The sequence below is a fragment of the Bubalus bubalis genome, chromosome 1 (genome assembly GCF_019923935.1).
Source record: "Bubalus bubalis isolate 160015118507 breed Murrah chromosome 1, NDDB_SH_1, whole genome shotgun sequence".
NCBI classification, from domain to species: domain Eukaryota; kingdom Metazoa; phylum Chordata; class Mammalia; order Artiodactyla; family Bovidae; genus Bubalus; species Bubalus bubalis.
The window spans coordinates 194767983-194784065 of NC_059157.1; the positions used below are offsets into that span (position 1 = coordinate 194767983).

Sequence of the window (16083 nt, forward strand, 5' to 3'; positions counted from 1 at the left end):
TCTATAAATATCAGTCTATATGAATGCTTTACTATTTTAACGCACGCTTGCCGCAGCTGCTCCGCGTGTTTGTTTACGTAGCTGTGAACCCTTCTGTAAACATCACTATCTCCAAATTGCCCATGTGTCAGGCACATAAAGGGCCCCCTTTAAAAATACATTTGCGCGATGAGATGTGGCCAGTGCCCAGATGTCTGGGTGGCTGGTGTCAGAATTTTCCAGGGTTGGATTCATTTTCAAAAATAGAATCACATGACTGGAAGGTTCTTGAGAGGTGACACATTCTCCCTGATCTGGGCAGGGCCAGATCCAAGCCATCCACCAGGAGCGTGGGTCTGTCTTTTGTGGGTGTGAGTCTTAGGGCCAGGACTGGCCCTCAAAGGTGGGTAAGACTCAGCCGCTTGCCTTCCAGGAGCTGACCTGCCATTTCTAAAGATGAGCCTGACCCTGAGTGATGTGATGAAGCAGGCTGGGGGCAGCGAGCTCGGGGATGGGATATTTACTGTGGGTCACTGGCTGACCTGTGCTGAGCCTGAGCCCCCAGCCATCTGAAGGACTGGTCTTCTCAGCCTACTGCTCAGTAGCTCGGATCTTCAGAAGATACCACGTCGTGACCTTGTGTGCCCACACCATGCAAGACAGGAAGAGGGCATTGCTTCAGGGCTGCAGAGGTGTTGCTGATGGGGCTTGTCCTTGAAATGGGCCTCAGTGAGAGGCCCCTTAATGGAGGTCATGGACAGTAGTTTAAGGTCAACTGAGACAGACTTGAAACAAAGCTGGAGTCAAGCAGAGGCTGTTTTGAGTCAGCTTGGGTTTCCATGGCTTCTAATTTCCCATCTAGCCCTCCAATGAATAATGAGATCTTTGTGAATTTGTTTTCCTCAGTGTGCATTTGGTCCATATTAATTTTTTTCCTGTGGCTTTGGTTCACTGAAGCATCTTTCCTTCCTCAAAGTGAAAGTGAAGTCGCTCAATCCTCTCGGACTCTTTGAGATCCCATGGACTGTAGCCTACCAGACTTCTCCATCCATGGGGTTTTCCAGGCAAGAGTACTGGAGTGGGTTGCCATTTCCTTCTCCAGGGGATCTTCCCGACCCAGGGATCAAGCCCGTGTCTCCTGCATTGCAGGCAGATGCTTTACTGTCTGAACCACCAGGGAGTCCTTCCCAAAGGCCTGTTTCATACCCATAAATCCCAATTGTGCTTTTCATTCACAAAGAAAAAAGTGTCTCCCTGAAGTTTAAGAGATCAGACGTGCTGGAAAGACTGAACTGTGCAAATCCTGTCAAGAGAAAAATCAAGAGATGTCCAGCTTCTAGAAAAACCCAGAACTTTCTAGAGCACGCCTCCTCCCTCTATTTTTGAGAAATTAGAAAATTATTGTTATTATTTTTAGAAAGTTGATAGCAGTTGCCTTTCCCCAGGAACAGGAGTGTGTTGATTCTTTTTGCTGGCAAACACCCAGTTTTCTCTAAAGCAGCAGCAGAAAGGCCACCGATGCTCAGAGGCAAGTGTCACTATTAATTACCAACAAAAGGACGGTCCTCTGGTTGGAAAGTCTCACTCATTACAAGCTGTCATCAGAAGGACGCAGCGTGCCCTGGGGAGGATTCCGACTCAGGGACAACACAAAGATAAGTTCCTTATTCCACATTTGTTTATCTTTCGAGATTGGGCTTTGATTTGAGGAAACACTGCTCCTGCAATTTGAAGTTCGAATTAACACCAGTAACCAGATGGTACCTCTCCACTGGATTTTGCTTCTGGGGCTCAGAGATGGGAGGAGAACGAAGCTTGCCCACTTTCCTCCCTCCTGTCCTTTTGGGAGAGTTTATAGCGAGAAATCAAATATTAAAACTGCATCCCCAGGGGTCAGTTTGTGCTGCCAGAGGCTGTATCTCAATGGCCACCACTAGGGGGACCCAGAGTCCCTGTGCTTGGCCGGGGAGGAAGTTTCTGGTCCGTGGGAACTGACGGAGCTCCGTTTGAGTCGGTTTTCCCTCCCCTCTTCCCTGATCCAGGCTCCTCCCTGCTCTCCTCCTCCCCGCTCTCCTCCTCCCCCTCTCCCTTCCTCCCACACAACTATTGCCTCACCAGTGTGCCCCAAAGTCAGACTCAGGGTACAGAGAGCCCTGTGCACCTGTATAGCACTTATTTAGCATTTCACAATAATTATTTTGTTTTAGACGTTCCTTTTGTCTCATGCAAAGGAGCACAGTTTATGCAATGCCTTTTACTCACCTTTTCATCCTTGCAGCATTTAAAAAAATCTACTGCCGAAGGTTTTACCACCTTAAGAGAAATTTGTTAGAGGTAATGACCTTGCCTGTTGGGTCCAGGGAGGCAGAGACATGGCACCAGTGACTTTCACTGGATGGATGCCCGAGCTCAAGTTATGGGTAGACGAAGAGTCTGGAGTCTGGCCAGTGGCCACGCATTTTCAGATTGTGTAAACCCGCCCTGAGCCTCAAGTTGAAGACCTCAAAGCATAGAAGGACCGATTGTACAACTAAAGAGCATCCCAAGGCTAATATCGATAACTCAGAAGACAGTAAAGCCATGTGTGGATTAGTGTTCTACTTTATGCCTATCCTATGGGACACTATTGTTAGCTTAGGTCAGCGGTTATGACTCTATTTCATAGAATGTTATAGATAAATATGGAAGGACCTCCTTTGTGGCTGGGACATATGTCTTTGTGTAAGACATATGAAAAGATATGAGTGAAGACTTCAATAAAAACAGACCATTTCTCTATTTTTAGCAGAGATTATCTTGGTTAAAATATTCCAACAATTAGTTGTTCACAGCAGAAGGGCCGATAGGACTATGGTAAGTGGGTCTCAATTTTTATTCTTTTCTGCTTGAGTTATTTACTGGGTCTGCATTATTGCATCTACAGGAGGTGTGGCAGTTAGAGTATAGAAAAAAGGCACCAAATTCTCACTTGATGTAAAAGAAAAGCCAAGGCTGTGGGTGTTGCAAATGACTCCCAAAGAAGGGGCAAAATAGCATTTTTATTAAAGCAATTTGTCAGGTTTTCCTTTGAAAGGCTTAACTTCTTCTTCCTGTCTTGGCAATAAATAGCCTCAAGTTATACAAACTAAACAATGCTTTAAAACCACCGAAAATTGCTTTAGAGGGAGATCAAAATTTTCATTTAAGTAAATGTTTCAAAATTTAAAATATATTAAGAGGTGTTTTCCCAAGGTTTTTTTTTTTTTTTTTTTTTTTTTTAAAGCTAAACGGTTAGACTTCTTGGTGGACATCCTTAAGGTAAGAGGCTACATACTATTTCATGAATAAAGAGGTGACATCTAATAGTGAGGGAAGTTCGGTTTTCCACATCTTGTCGTGAGTAAGGATTTGAAGTCTGGCTTAACATGAACATCCATCCCCAGACACCCCAGAGCGGGCATGCCTTACCTGTAGCTTCCACCATTCCTTCCAGGATGACCACAATTTCCAGTTCCTCTTTGGGCAGCTGGGCTTTGGAGATTTCCCAGAAAGGACTCTGCTGGTTAATTTCGTGGCTGATGATGAGCGGAGACACCAGAAACAGACGGTCATCCCCCGTGTAATACCCGACGTTGATGTCCGTCTGGTTCAGAGGGATGAACTCCCCTTCCGAGGTCTGTTTGGATTTAATCAGCTTGGCTCTGATGGAAGCCTCCACGATGTGGGAATTCCTCAGATCCCCCACCCGAAACATCAGGCACAGTTTCCCATCCCGCATGGAGATCACCGCATGTGTGGAAAAAACCAGGGTCTCCGCCCTCTTCTTGGGCTGCGATATTTTAACAAACATGCACCCCACCATGAAAGCGTTGACAATGGACCCCAACACCGACTGGATGAGGAGGAGGATGATGCCCTCCGGGCACTTGTCCGTGATGACCCGGTAGCCATAACCGATGGTGGTTTCTGTCTCTATGGAGAATAAAAAAGCAGAGACGAACCCGTTGAGGTTGGTGACGCACGGAGTCCACGACGGGTCCTCTATGTGGTCCATGTCTCCTCGGATGTACGCAATTAGCCACCAGATCATCCCGAAAAAGAGCCACGTCACGGTGTAGACCATGACGAAGATGAGCAGGTTGAACCTCCACTTGAGGTCCACTAAGGTGGTGAAGATGTCAGTCAGGTAGCGGTAGGTCTCCCTCACGTTGCCGTGGTGCACGTTGCACTTTCCGTCTTTCCGCACGTACCTCTGGATTTTCCTTTTGGTCCGGTCCCGGCTGATGTGTCTCGGTAGGTCGTCCCTGGCTTGCTTAGGCAACTTTGGCTGGTGAATGGCCACAGGGCTCTCAACGTCCTGGTCCATGGAGTCACCCTCTAGGACGTTAGCTGGTGGTTTGGAGAAAAGAAAAGAAAAACCGAATGAACCGCTGGCTCTCTGAGGGTCCTGGAAGCCCCCTTGGTGGTTGGCAGTGTGGTAGACGACCAAGCATCATTGGACCATTTGTGCAGCTCCTATTAGAGCAGATGAAGCCTCTTTTGGGGGGAGCGTCATCTGCCTGTGCCCTGTGATCTAGCTTGTGTAAGGACTTTACCACACTTCCCACCAGAACAAGGCTCACTGCTGTGAAAGTGTCTCCCTGCCAGCAAGTTCTAAGAGTCGGCTCTGACAGCAGGGCGTCTCCTGGCTCTCTCTGAGATGCTGTGGTATGTGAGAAGCAGCACACTCCGGATAAAGAAATGTTTCGATCCAGACAGCCTTGGTGCTACCACTCAGCGGCTGTGGGTTCCTGGTCGTGCCATTACGGATTGTAGAGATGGGTCCTCTGAGGACATAATTAAGGTTAAATGAGTGCAAAAGGGTGAAGCCTGAATCCAAAAGGACTTGTGCTCTTTTACGGAAATGAAGAGACACCGGGGCTGTGTTTGCGGAGAAAGGCCATGTGAGGACACAGAGAGGAGGCAGGAAGAAAGGTCTTCCAAACCAATTGAGGGCACCAGAAACCAACCCTGCTGGCACCTTGGTCTTAAACTTTCAGCCCCCAGAACTGTGAGAAAATAAATTGCTGCTGTTTAAGCCCTCCAGTCTGTAGGGTTCTGTTAGGGCAGCCTGAGTAGACCAATAGACTATTAGAATTTATTGACTGATCCACAGTTTTCACATATACAAAACGGTCATCATGATAGCCAATTCATAGGGTTATTATAAAGTTAAACAAAACCACTGTGCATGATATCTGCCTACATGAAACAGACATGAAATAAACATTCCTTTGTAATTGTCCCTTTGCTACTCTCCTTGATTTTAGGGGCAAGAATTTTGAGGGAACTCTTTAAATTGTCAGTCAAATTTCAGAGTTGAAAAAATTCTCGTTTTTATTGGTAAGTATGAGCTTCCGTGATAGCTCAGCTGGTAAAGAATCCACCTGCGATGCAGGAGACCCTGGTTTGACTCCTGGGTTGGGAAGATCCCCTGGAGAAAGGATAGGCTACCTACTCCATTCTTGGGCTTCCCTTATGGCTCAGCTGGTAAAGAATCTGCCTGCAATGTGGGAGACCTGGGTTCTATCCCTGGGTTGGGAAGATCCCCTGAAAAAGAGCATGGAAACACACTCCAATATTCTGGCCTGTGGAATTCCATGGACTGTTACAGTGCCACTCTTTACAGGGTGGCAAAGAGTTGAACATGACTGAGTGACTTTCACATGCATGCATTTAACCCTAAGGCAATGCCAAGGTTAAAAGCAGTGTGGGGCATGTCTTTCTCTTTCTATATGTTTACGTATTTGATTTGGTTTCTGCCTCAACATTTAACATCTGCCGTTTTGGCTTATGGTTGTACTGTTTCTGCTGGCCTTCATGATTAATGCATTGGTACAATCATCTGATGACGAAGCATTAGGAAGACTCTCCTGGAATCCAAGTGCAAGGGGACATTTAGAATCAATGTTGCTATGAAACACATATAAACCACTGAGTGAAATTTCTTGTTCAGCCAATAATTTTAAAGCTTTCTGAAAGTTTTATAAGCAGTTTCTTTCCTCAGGCTTGTGTTCTGTGTCATTTGACTCTGGGGTGTCTTTTCTCCCCTTGGTTAAAGGAGAAAAACTGTTGAGAATGCATTTATTTGAATAAGCAAGCAGCTGGGGATGGAACTCGAGTGGTACCAACTTATCTTATGGATTAGCCTTGCTCATGGTTGGATAGTTTCCTTAATAATCAATCCCATGGATCTGTTTTTATTTTTCAGCACAAGGAAGAAGCAGCATCTGGTCTGTGAGTCCAATGTTTGGTGAGACAGTTTTGACGTTTAGATAACTGCCCTCAGTAACTCTTCATTTGTAGAGGAGGAACCTTGTCTTTTTTCCTCTTAGAACAGAACAGATACCAGGACAAGAGTCAAAGGAAGCAGCTGAGACTGGGACAGGGTGGATGGGGTTGGGGGATCTGGATGGAAGTCATGGGCAATGCCCTTGCTCACTGCCAGCATCCCATGCAAGGCGGGATGTTTGATGCAGGGGTTGTCATGTCTGAGCTCTCATTGCTAATTTTGCCCCGAGACGGAGTCTCTAACTCTGACTTCATGTGGGCTGAACTCAGTTCAAAATCAGCCAGGCTGGGCACTCTTGTCTGGAGACCTGGAGTGTGGTCTGACCTTGGCCCCAGGTGGGGAGCTCTCTGCCTATACAGAGTCACCCTGGGGTCTTGTTTCCTTGAGTGTTGAGGTGGAAGAGGGTGGCTTTGTCAGATTAGCTGACTCTTAGCAGTTTTCTGGGCTTCCCTGGTGGCTCCGATGGTAAAGAAGCCACCTGTCAATGCAGGAGACGTGGGTTTGATCCCTGGGTTGGGAAGATCCCCTGGAGAAGGAAATGGCAAAACTCACTCCAGTATTCTTGCCTGGGAAATCCTAAGGACAAGAGGAGCCTGGTGGGATATAGTCCATGGGGTCACAAAAGAGTTGGGCATGACTTAGCAACTCAACAACAACAGCAACAGTTTTCTTTGATCTTCCACACGTTCACATGTCATGGAGGGAACCTACACTCATCTCAGCCCCCAGTTTGAAGCTGTCTTCTCCATCTTCTGGCTCATTTGTAACCTTCCTGTTTGAATGGTCAATGAGTTTCTGGACCTACACGAACAGAGGTAACTGCTCTGGCCAGTCCTGGGAGCCTGCCAGTTGATCCTACAAACCCACTTTCCCCCTTTTCCTAGCTCAGGACTGGATCACATTTCCCAGCTTCCTTTGCATGGAGGGGCATCCACGCACCCAGTTCTGGCCCACTAGGAGTGGGTGTGCCCTGCTGGGCCAAGGTCTTAAATAATGGGTATGCCTCCTCCTCTGGTCTTGCCCCTTGTAGGATGGATGATGGAATCATGAGATAGAGGGGCCTGGGTCCCCAGCTGGTGGCAGAAATCTGCCATCTAACCAGAAAAAAAAATAATTGTGTTTAAACAGGTACGCATTTTGACTTGAGCCTTCTCTCTAATGCTATGGACATTGGTACTGACATGGATAAAGAGATAGAAGAGTTCTTGGAGGGCTGATGTGGGAAAAAGCCGGGAGAGAGGAAGAGAGTGAAGATGGAGTGTTGGGTTTGATGTTGTTGAAAAGAAACAAGGGTCTCCCCACACGGAGTCCCTTGTGCTAAGCTCTGTATCAGCCAAGGCAGACTGAATACCTATCCTAACCCCAGGTTCAGTCCCTCCAGAAATGTGACCTTTTACCAGTCAGTCTGGAATTTCCCAGCCACAGATGAGGTAATCTCCCACAGGGACCCCTACTTTCCCTGTAAAGCAGGTGATCTTACCTGACATAACCCTTTATTGTTTACGACTTCTTATCCCATCCCCTTAGACCTTTAAAAATCATCCAGTTTGTACAGCACCCTTAGTGTCTATCTGCTAAATAGGATGCTGCCTAGTTCATGCATTGTTAAATAAAGCCAATTTGATCTTCAAAGGTACTCAGTTGAATTTTGTTTTTTTTTTTAACAGTATCTAGCGAGAAATAAAATATTGCCTGCCATGTCAGCAAACAAAGAATGTCACGGTCAGCAGCAATTGCAGCCCTCCAACGGTGAGCCCTGAGGGAACTCAGAAAGGAAACAAAGAATACTTGTCATCTAGCAGCCATCAAATTGTGACCACTCCCCACAGGGAGCCCTGCAGAAACTCAGGCTGTGAAACACAGGTTCCTGTTCCCAGACAGCTGAGGAGCACGTCAAAGGAATGATTTCAGTAAGCTCAGATGCTTGCATTTTCCCATTCGTAGAAAAGCACTCAATTCCTGAGCTTGAGATATCTAGTTTTCTTTTATTAACTGTCATCTTTTTTTTCCCCCCATTATATGCCCTTTGTTGCGAAACTTGTACATATTCTAGCTCCCGCTCCTCACCTCCTTGGAGTGGTTCTCTCAGGGTTACTTGAAATACTGCCTCCCGGGCTTGAAGTTCTCAGTCGGCCCTCTGAATAAAACACAACTCTCAACCTTAAGGTTGTGCTGTTTTTTGTTTTTTCAGTTGACACCGTAATTAACTAGCATGTGGTTAATCGAATGTCTGTGTCATGTGTCAGGGAAAAAAGTGTCAATGCATATGCTACTTAAGTGCCTTTTAAAAACGAACAAAAATGGGAGCAGAGAAAGCTAAAGGTCCAGGGAGTAGGATGGAAAGGTGGCCTTGAAGTAGGGAAGAACAAATCTGACTCCACGTTGCACTGGTTTCTTTTACTTTATCCTTTGGATTCAATTGCTTTTGCTACAAGATAAGAATGTTGCCTATAGCCTGAAATACACAGGGTAGCCCATTCTCAAAGCTCTGACCTTTAAAGGTGTAATGCTCATTGATCTAGAGATCAAAAGTTGTAGAATTGAGAATAACGTCTGTCTTGTTGGAGGTTTCTAGGATCATCATGACTGGACCAATACAAACAGTGGCAACAGCAAAGGATTCCAACACCAAGACGTTTACAACAACCAACCACGCTCCCTCCGCTTTCAGTATAAAAGAAATCCGAACTCTGACTTGGGTAAGATGGTGCTTTGGGACACTAGTCCATCATCTTCTCAGTCTGCTGGTTTTCCAAATAAAGTCACTCTTCCTTGCCCCCACCACTCATCTCCTGACTTATTGGCCTGTAGTGGGTGAGTCGTATGAGCCTGGACTATGTCACAGCCTCAGCCAGGTGAGGCAGTGTGTGCAGGTGAGATCCATTCCAAGGAAGATGGGGCGGAAAGCTTAATAGCACCTGGTGGGGAACAGGAACACAGTTGAGAAACCAGAAAAAGCCAATAAAATGTCAGAGTATCTGCAGCATAGAGGAAACTGAATCTGGAGTGCCAAGTAAGTAGTGATGCCAGGAGGAGTGGGAGTCAGGTGTGGAGCGGCCCAGCCTCAAGGCCCTGTCCAGAGCAAACGCAGGCAGCCCTAGGCTGGGGAGGTGTGTTCAGTTGCTTCAGTCGTGTCTGACTCTTTGAGACCCTCTGGACTAGCCCGCCAGGCTCCTCAGTCTATGGAATTCTCCAGGCAAGAATACTGGAGCAGGTTGCCCTGCCTGGGGAGGGGAGAGGGCCGTGGCAGGTCTGAGCTGTGAGCATTGCTTCAGCGCCCGTGGGCACGAATGCAAATACGCCCACAGAATAAAGAAAGGAATGTTAATGATGGCTCTTAACGTTTCTTTCTTTCTTGGAATCCCAGGTGTGAATTTGAGGGGGTGATGTGAATTGCATTGGCAAGAGCATTTGAGCTGCTCAGCGGGGAGAGCTGCAGCTGTGGCTGGTAGAACAGACCATCCTTCCTGTTCCTGCGCAGCCTGGGACGCAAAAGACTTCTCCCGCCAACCTCTCAGCCCGACCACCGCCCTGCCGGCACTTGCCCTGGGCCCCAGTCAAGCGCATGCGCATCAGGCTGCCAGTCAGAACCACTGCCCCGGTCCTTCCGCATCCGGCATGTGGCCTGCCCAGAGATGATGTAGTGCAACTCTCTGCAAACTGTGAAGTGCTGTACAGCATGCAAAAGGATGACCCGAGCGGGGCCCGGGATCTTGATGGTTTCCTTGACCCGAGTTGCTTTTCTGTCTTTTGTTTAAGAGTAAATGCGGGTCTGTGTGAAAAAGCCAACCCCTTCTCCCTGTTCTTTTTCTCTCTCCTTTTTAGAAAGATGGGCCCCGGTGGTGCTTGTAGTAAAGAATCTGCCTGCAATGCAGGAAACGCGAGAGATGGGGGTTGGGTCCCTGTGCTGGGAAGATCCCCTGGAGTAGGAAATGGCCACCCACTCCAGTATTCTTGCCTGGAGAATCCCATAGACAGAAGAGCCTGGCGGGCTATAGTCCATAGGGTCACAGAGTCAGATAAGACTGAGTGACTTAGCTCAGAAAGACATTAGAAAGATGATTAATTAACGTTAAATTAGCCAGGGATGGGGGAACCTGGTGGGCTGCTGTCTATGGGGTCGCACAGAGTTGGACACGACTGAAGTGACTTAGCAGCAGCAGCTAAGGTGCAAAATAATCCGATGTGAACTTTAACCTTAAAGAAATAACACACGCCTGAGTTACAAGCTGGAAAGGACCTGGTCGAAGAACCACTAGAATCATCTCGAGTTTTGGGGGCTTCGCTTGTGGACAGAGGCTGCTCTGATGCTCCAGGTCAGTAGAAATGTTCTTCTGATGAGCAATTCTACATGGCAAATTATACACGAATTCTGTGGGGGAAACTTGTGGTGTTTAAGAGAGTGTTCAAGGAGCCCTTTGAGAATTTCTATTATCATGGGGGAAAACCCCATGGAAAAAACAGGGTGGATCTCAAAGGCACAGACCAAATCAAAGACTGGAAGGAAATGCACGCAGATATTAATAGGGAACTTCTGAGAGGGGGGCTTAGGGGGCTTTTAATTTCCCTTTTAAATATTCTATGGACTTCCCTGGTGGTCCAGTGGTAAAGAATCCTCCTTCCAGTGCAGGGGACGCATGTTTCATCCCTGGTTGGGACATTAAGATCCCACTGAAGGAGGAAACAGACAGAAGAGGCTCCATCTTGAAAGCAGGACTCCATCTTGGGCCGGACTGTGGACTTTGAGCTATATGCCCAGTATCTATGGAAACGACCTGCCAACTGGAAAACCAGGCCCCCGGAGGGAAGAGCCCCAGGGCTCGTACCTAGACTCTCTGTGGCCTAAAAGAATACCTTAATTATCTGTGTAACTGAATAGAATCATACATTCTATTATGATTATTGGGGTATGACCACAGGCCTATTGATAATTGTCCACTGTTAACTGCCTAGGCTTAAGGCATACGAATCATGGGTTAACATTGATTGTATCTTTCTTTTCCTTTGTTCAGACTAGTTTCAGGGAATTTAGGGATGCACACTTAGAGTATATAAGGTTTTCACAAAAACTGGTCGGGCTTCTTGGCTAAGAGGAGACTGCCTTGGGCCCCTGGTGTAATAAACTGCACTCCACCATCTGCATTGTCCTTCTGAGTGAGTTTGTTTCCCGGAACGTGGCTACAACGCCACATACCCTGGGGCAACTAAGTGAACACACCTCAACTACTGAGCCTGAGCCTCAACTAGAGAGCCGGAGCTCTGCAAACTACAGAGGGAGCAACCACATGCCATGACCAGAGAGGGGCCTGCACACGACAGGAAAGATCCTGTGTGCCACAATAAAGACCTAGGCAGCAAATAAATAAATATTAAAAGAGTTTTGACTTTTTCCAAATTTTCTAGGATGACTTCATATTACTTTTACCATCAGAAGGGGAAAAAAAAAGGGTATTTTTCAAACAACATGTTGAGACTCTCCTGGCATATGACTGATGAAATTTAGCACAAAGGAGCTAAGGAATGATCAAGTACTTGATCTGAAGGTGTCCCATCCCAAGTGTCTGGTAACGTAGAAATGAGGACATTTGCTTCACTCGACTCTAAGGAAATCATGAGTGAATCCCATGGGATGCTTGTGCTGGGAGGAGCAGTGGGTATACGGAACGTGTGTGGCTCTGAGACTGTTAGGGGAAGTACACTGACTGAAACTGCCCACCCTGGCCGGGCGCCATTGTAACCATTTGCATGAGTTGTTTTACGACAGGAGGTCCTGGTAAGGAGCACGGAACTAATAAGCTGCCACCACCAACCGGAAGAGTCCAGGAAAGGCCAAAAGGTGACATCACGTGTCCAACCACCTCCTAGAATCCTTCTCGCTGGCGTCCATCTTGGCTGAACAGGGCGTGCACCACCAGGAAGGACTCTGAGTCAGAATGATTGGCCAAAGACAACCTGAAACTATTCCCATCACCATAAAACCTGAGAGTGCGAGCCACGTAGCAGAGCTGTTCTCCTGAGTTCCCTTAACCTGCTGATCTCTGCCTGGGTGCCCCTTCCCAATAAAATCTCTTGCTTTCTCAGCACATGTGTCTCCTCGGACAATTCATTTCTGAGTGTTAAACAAGAGCTCACTTTTGGGCCTTGGAAGCCCCTTCCTGCAACAAGACCACTGGAGGGGTGGATATGAAGTATAGATTGGAGGCAAAGGTCTGTGAATATTTTCTGTAAAGGGCCAATGGTAAATACTTTAGATTTTGCAAACAACATAGATCTTCGTTGCATACTCTTTTTTCCCCTCTCCCCCTGGCAATCCAGTGGTTAAGCCTTCACCTTCCAATGCAGGGGGTGCAGGTTTGATCCCTGGTTGGGGAGCTAGATCCCACATGCCTTGATGCCAAAAACCCAAAACATAAAACAGAAGCAATATTGTAACAAATTCTATAAAGACTTAAAAAATAGTCCACATCAAAAAAAAGTTTAAAAGTTGTTTACACTCTTTTAAAAATATAAAATTATCTTTAGCTCATGGGCAGTGCAGAGGGAGGGTGCAGGCTGGATTTGACTCACTGGGCTATAGTTGACTGACCTCTGGGTTAACAGGATGCTGGTAAGAAAGAGATGGTTCGCTGCTAAATTAAGACAGCAGCCATGAAGGTGAAGATGGGGCAATGGATCTGGGCTGAATAAGAAGCAAAACTCAAATAATCTGGAGATTAGTGGCCACGGAGGGGAGCAGCCAGGAGGATGGGGGATGGCAGGATGGTTGAGACCTGGAGGCGGAGGATGATGTTTCCAGTGAAAGTATCTGCTTGCTTCTGTGGGCTGCCCGGGTGGCTCAGTGGTAAAGAATCTGCCTGCCAATGCAGGAGACTCAGGTTTGATCCCTGGGTCAGGAAGATCCCCAGGAGGAGGGCATGGCAACCCACTCCAGTATTCTTGCCTGGAGAATCCCCATGGACAGAGGAGCCTGGCAGGCTACAGTCCATGGGGTCACAAAGAGTTGGATATGACTGAGCATGCACGCACGAGCTTGCACCTGTGGGAAATCAAGTGTGTGGGGATGAGGCTTATCAGGGACCGGACCAAGCTCTAGATTTGGAGGTGGTCAGGAGAGGGAAATGGCAACCCACTCCAGTATTCTTGCCTGGAGAATCCCAGGGACGGCAGAGCCTGGTGGGCTGCCGTCTATGCCGTCTATGTCACACAGAGTCAGACACGACTGAAGTGACTTAGCAGCAGCAGCAGCACATACTCATGGAAGTGTAACTATGGGTATGGTGAAAGCTTCTCTCTTCCCTGGGAGACTGTAGCGTGAGTAGAGGTACAGAAGACAAGAGTCTGGAAAACAACTATAGAATGAAGTCAGAAGGAGAGGAGCCAGAGAGGGTCCTGAGGAAGGGATGGATGGGAGACGTGAGGGGTGGAGGGCTACCCAGGTGGCAGGTGTGACACACACCATAGGGACAGCTGGAGGAAAGTGACGTGTCCTTTCCCTCTTTCGTGGACTTCCCAGGCGGCTCAGTGGTAGAGAATCCACCTGCCAACGCAGGAGACGTGTGTTTGATCCCCTGGGTCAGGATGATCCCCCAGGAGGAGTAAATGGCAACCCACTCAAATATTTTTGCCTGAAAAATTCCGTGGACAGAGAAGCCTGGTGGGCTACAGTCCATGGGGTCTCAAAAACTATCTTGGGATGCTGATGTTTTGTCAACATAAAAATTATAAGTGTTTGAGAGATAAAGCAAGAAGATAAACCACAAAAAATATCTTCACACATAATGTTCTCAATTTACCAAAACAATGAATACCCCCATAGGAAAAAAAATGATCAAAGGAAGTGAATAAGGAATTTATAAACGAAGAAATACACAGAGCTGAGGAGCATATGTTCAAACACGGCAAAATAAAAGCAGTGCAAATATAATAACATTTTTTAAACTCTAAAGTTAGTATCATTAAAAATAGACCATAAATTCAGTATGTGGAGTTTGTGTGCATGGCAGGTCAGTAGAACTGTGAATTTGCATATATTTTCGGATGAGTAAACTGGCGAAGTCTTCCTGGAGGACAGGGTGGCAGTAGCGGTCACAATTTAGAAATGATTAGGTGTATGAGCCATTCTGGGTCTAGACATTTATCCTAAGAAAATAATTTTACAACATTTATGTATCACAGGCATGGGCTTCCCCGTGGCTCAGCTGGTAAAGAATCTTCCTGCAGTGCCGGAGACCTGGGTTCAATCCCTGGGTTGGGAAGATCCCCTGGAGAAGGGAAAGGCTACCCACTCCAGTATTCTGGCCTGGAGAATTCCATGGACTGTATAGACCATGGGGTCACAAAATGTTGGACACAACTGAGCGACTTCCACTTTCATTTTTCACTTTCATGCAGGGGATATTGCAGCCTCTTTTATAATAGGTAAAAAATAGAGACAATTTAAATATCTACCCACGGAGCACCAGTTAAATAAATATACTGTTGCAGGTATAACCAGTGGAATACTATGCGGTCATTGAAAATGATTTTCCAGTGTTTGGGGGTCTTCAACTGTTTGTGCAGAAGTCACCTTGTTAATGAGGCACTTCCCTCCTCTTTTAAAAGTCTTAATCACTGCCACTCACTTCTCACATTGCTCTTCCTTATGCTACTGTTTGTTTTCTCTGCAGCACTTTTCATCTTCAAGGAGGTTATTTATTATGTTGATAATCTTATTATTGGTTGTCCCTGTCTGAAAGGAAGTTTCTGAGCAAAGATCTATGTGTGTTTTATTCACCATTAGATCTCAGGCTCTGGAAAATGTGCCTGACACATAGCAAGCCTCTGCATCTATTTATTGAATGTGTGTGTTTATCAACCTGGCATGTTATCTATGCCATAGTTTAAGTGAAAAAACATAATAAAATATACAGTTTACTTTGCATATATTGTCTTATATTAATGAGTGTAGAAGAATGTCATCCAAAATGTTAATTTAGGTAAATCTCTAAGAGCTGTAAGTTTGTGGGTGTTTTTGCTTTCTTTCAATTTTTCTACATCAAAACTTTCCCTTAATGACTCTATAATCTGAAAAATCTGTAGGAAATAAAAGGCTATTTCTGTTTTAAATAATCTAAACAATTGCTGCAGACAGCTACTGAGCCATGTCCATTGCTCTTGGCAATTGGGATTTACAAGCGTTGAATGGTGTTGCTCTCAAATTCATGCACACCTGAACCTCAGATTATGACTTTGTTTGTAAGTAGAGTCTAATTTCAGCTCACTCCAGTATTCTTACCTGGGAAATCCCATGGACAGAGGAGCCTGGTGGGCTATAGTCTATTGGGTCGCAAAAGAGTTGGACATGACTCAGTGACTAAGCAACAACAAGAGTCCAGTTTGGAGCTGTAATTCATATAAGGATTAAGATGGAATCATTCTGGAGTAGGGTGTGCTCCAAAGCCAATTAGTATAAGAGACAGAAAAGGACAGGCAGAGAAGGCTGTGTGGTGGGAAGGCTGGGGAGTGGAGTGATGCGGCCACAAGCCAAGGAACACCTGGAGCCCCTGGAAGCCGATGGGTGACGTGGGATTCTCCCCTAGAGTGTCTGGAGGAAGGGCGGCCCTGCTGACACCTTAATTTCCAACTCTGGCCTCCAGAAATGAAAGGGGAGGCTTTTCTGTTGTTTCAAGCCGCCTACTTTGTTGTGCTGGCCACTGGAAATTAATGCAGTTGGTGACTTTGAACCGGGGGAGTTTGGGCATGCTTATATCCTGAGAAGAAGCCAAAGGGGAGAGGCTGACTCTACAAGGATGGAG

General features: G+C 46.5%; 1 protein-coding gene and 1 long non-coding RNA gene across 2 annotated transcripts in view; one reads left to right on the forward strand and one right to left on the reverse strand.

Annotated features, from left to right (window-relative positions):
* The window catches only part of KCNJ6 (potassium inwardly rectifying channel subfamily J member 6), a 329855-nt gene that overhangs the window by 88530 nt on the left and 225242 nt on the right, over positions 1 to 16083 (reverse strand). The window contains exon 3 of the mRNA XM_006049625.4: positions 3427 to 4347. Within this exon, the coding sequence (XP_006049687.1) occupies positions 3427 to 4347 (921 nt within the window). The remainder of the gene's footprint in view (positions 1 to 3426; positions 4348 to 16083) is intronic.
* Positions 8454 to 12366, forward strand: LOC112587019. The gene is made up of 3 exons (XR_006553576.2): positions 8454 to 9302; positions 9657 to 10605; positions 12054 to 12366. It is a non-coding gene; the product is annotated as an uncharacterized LOC112587019 (long non-coding RNA).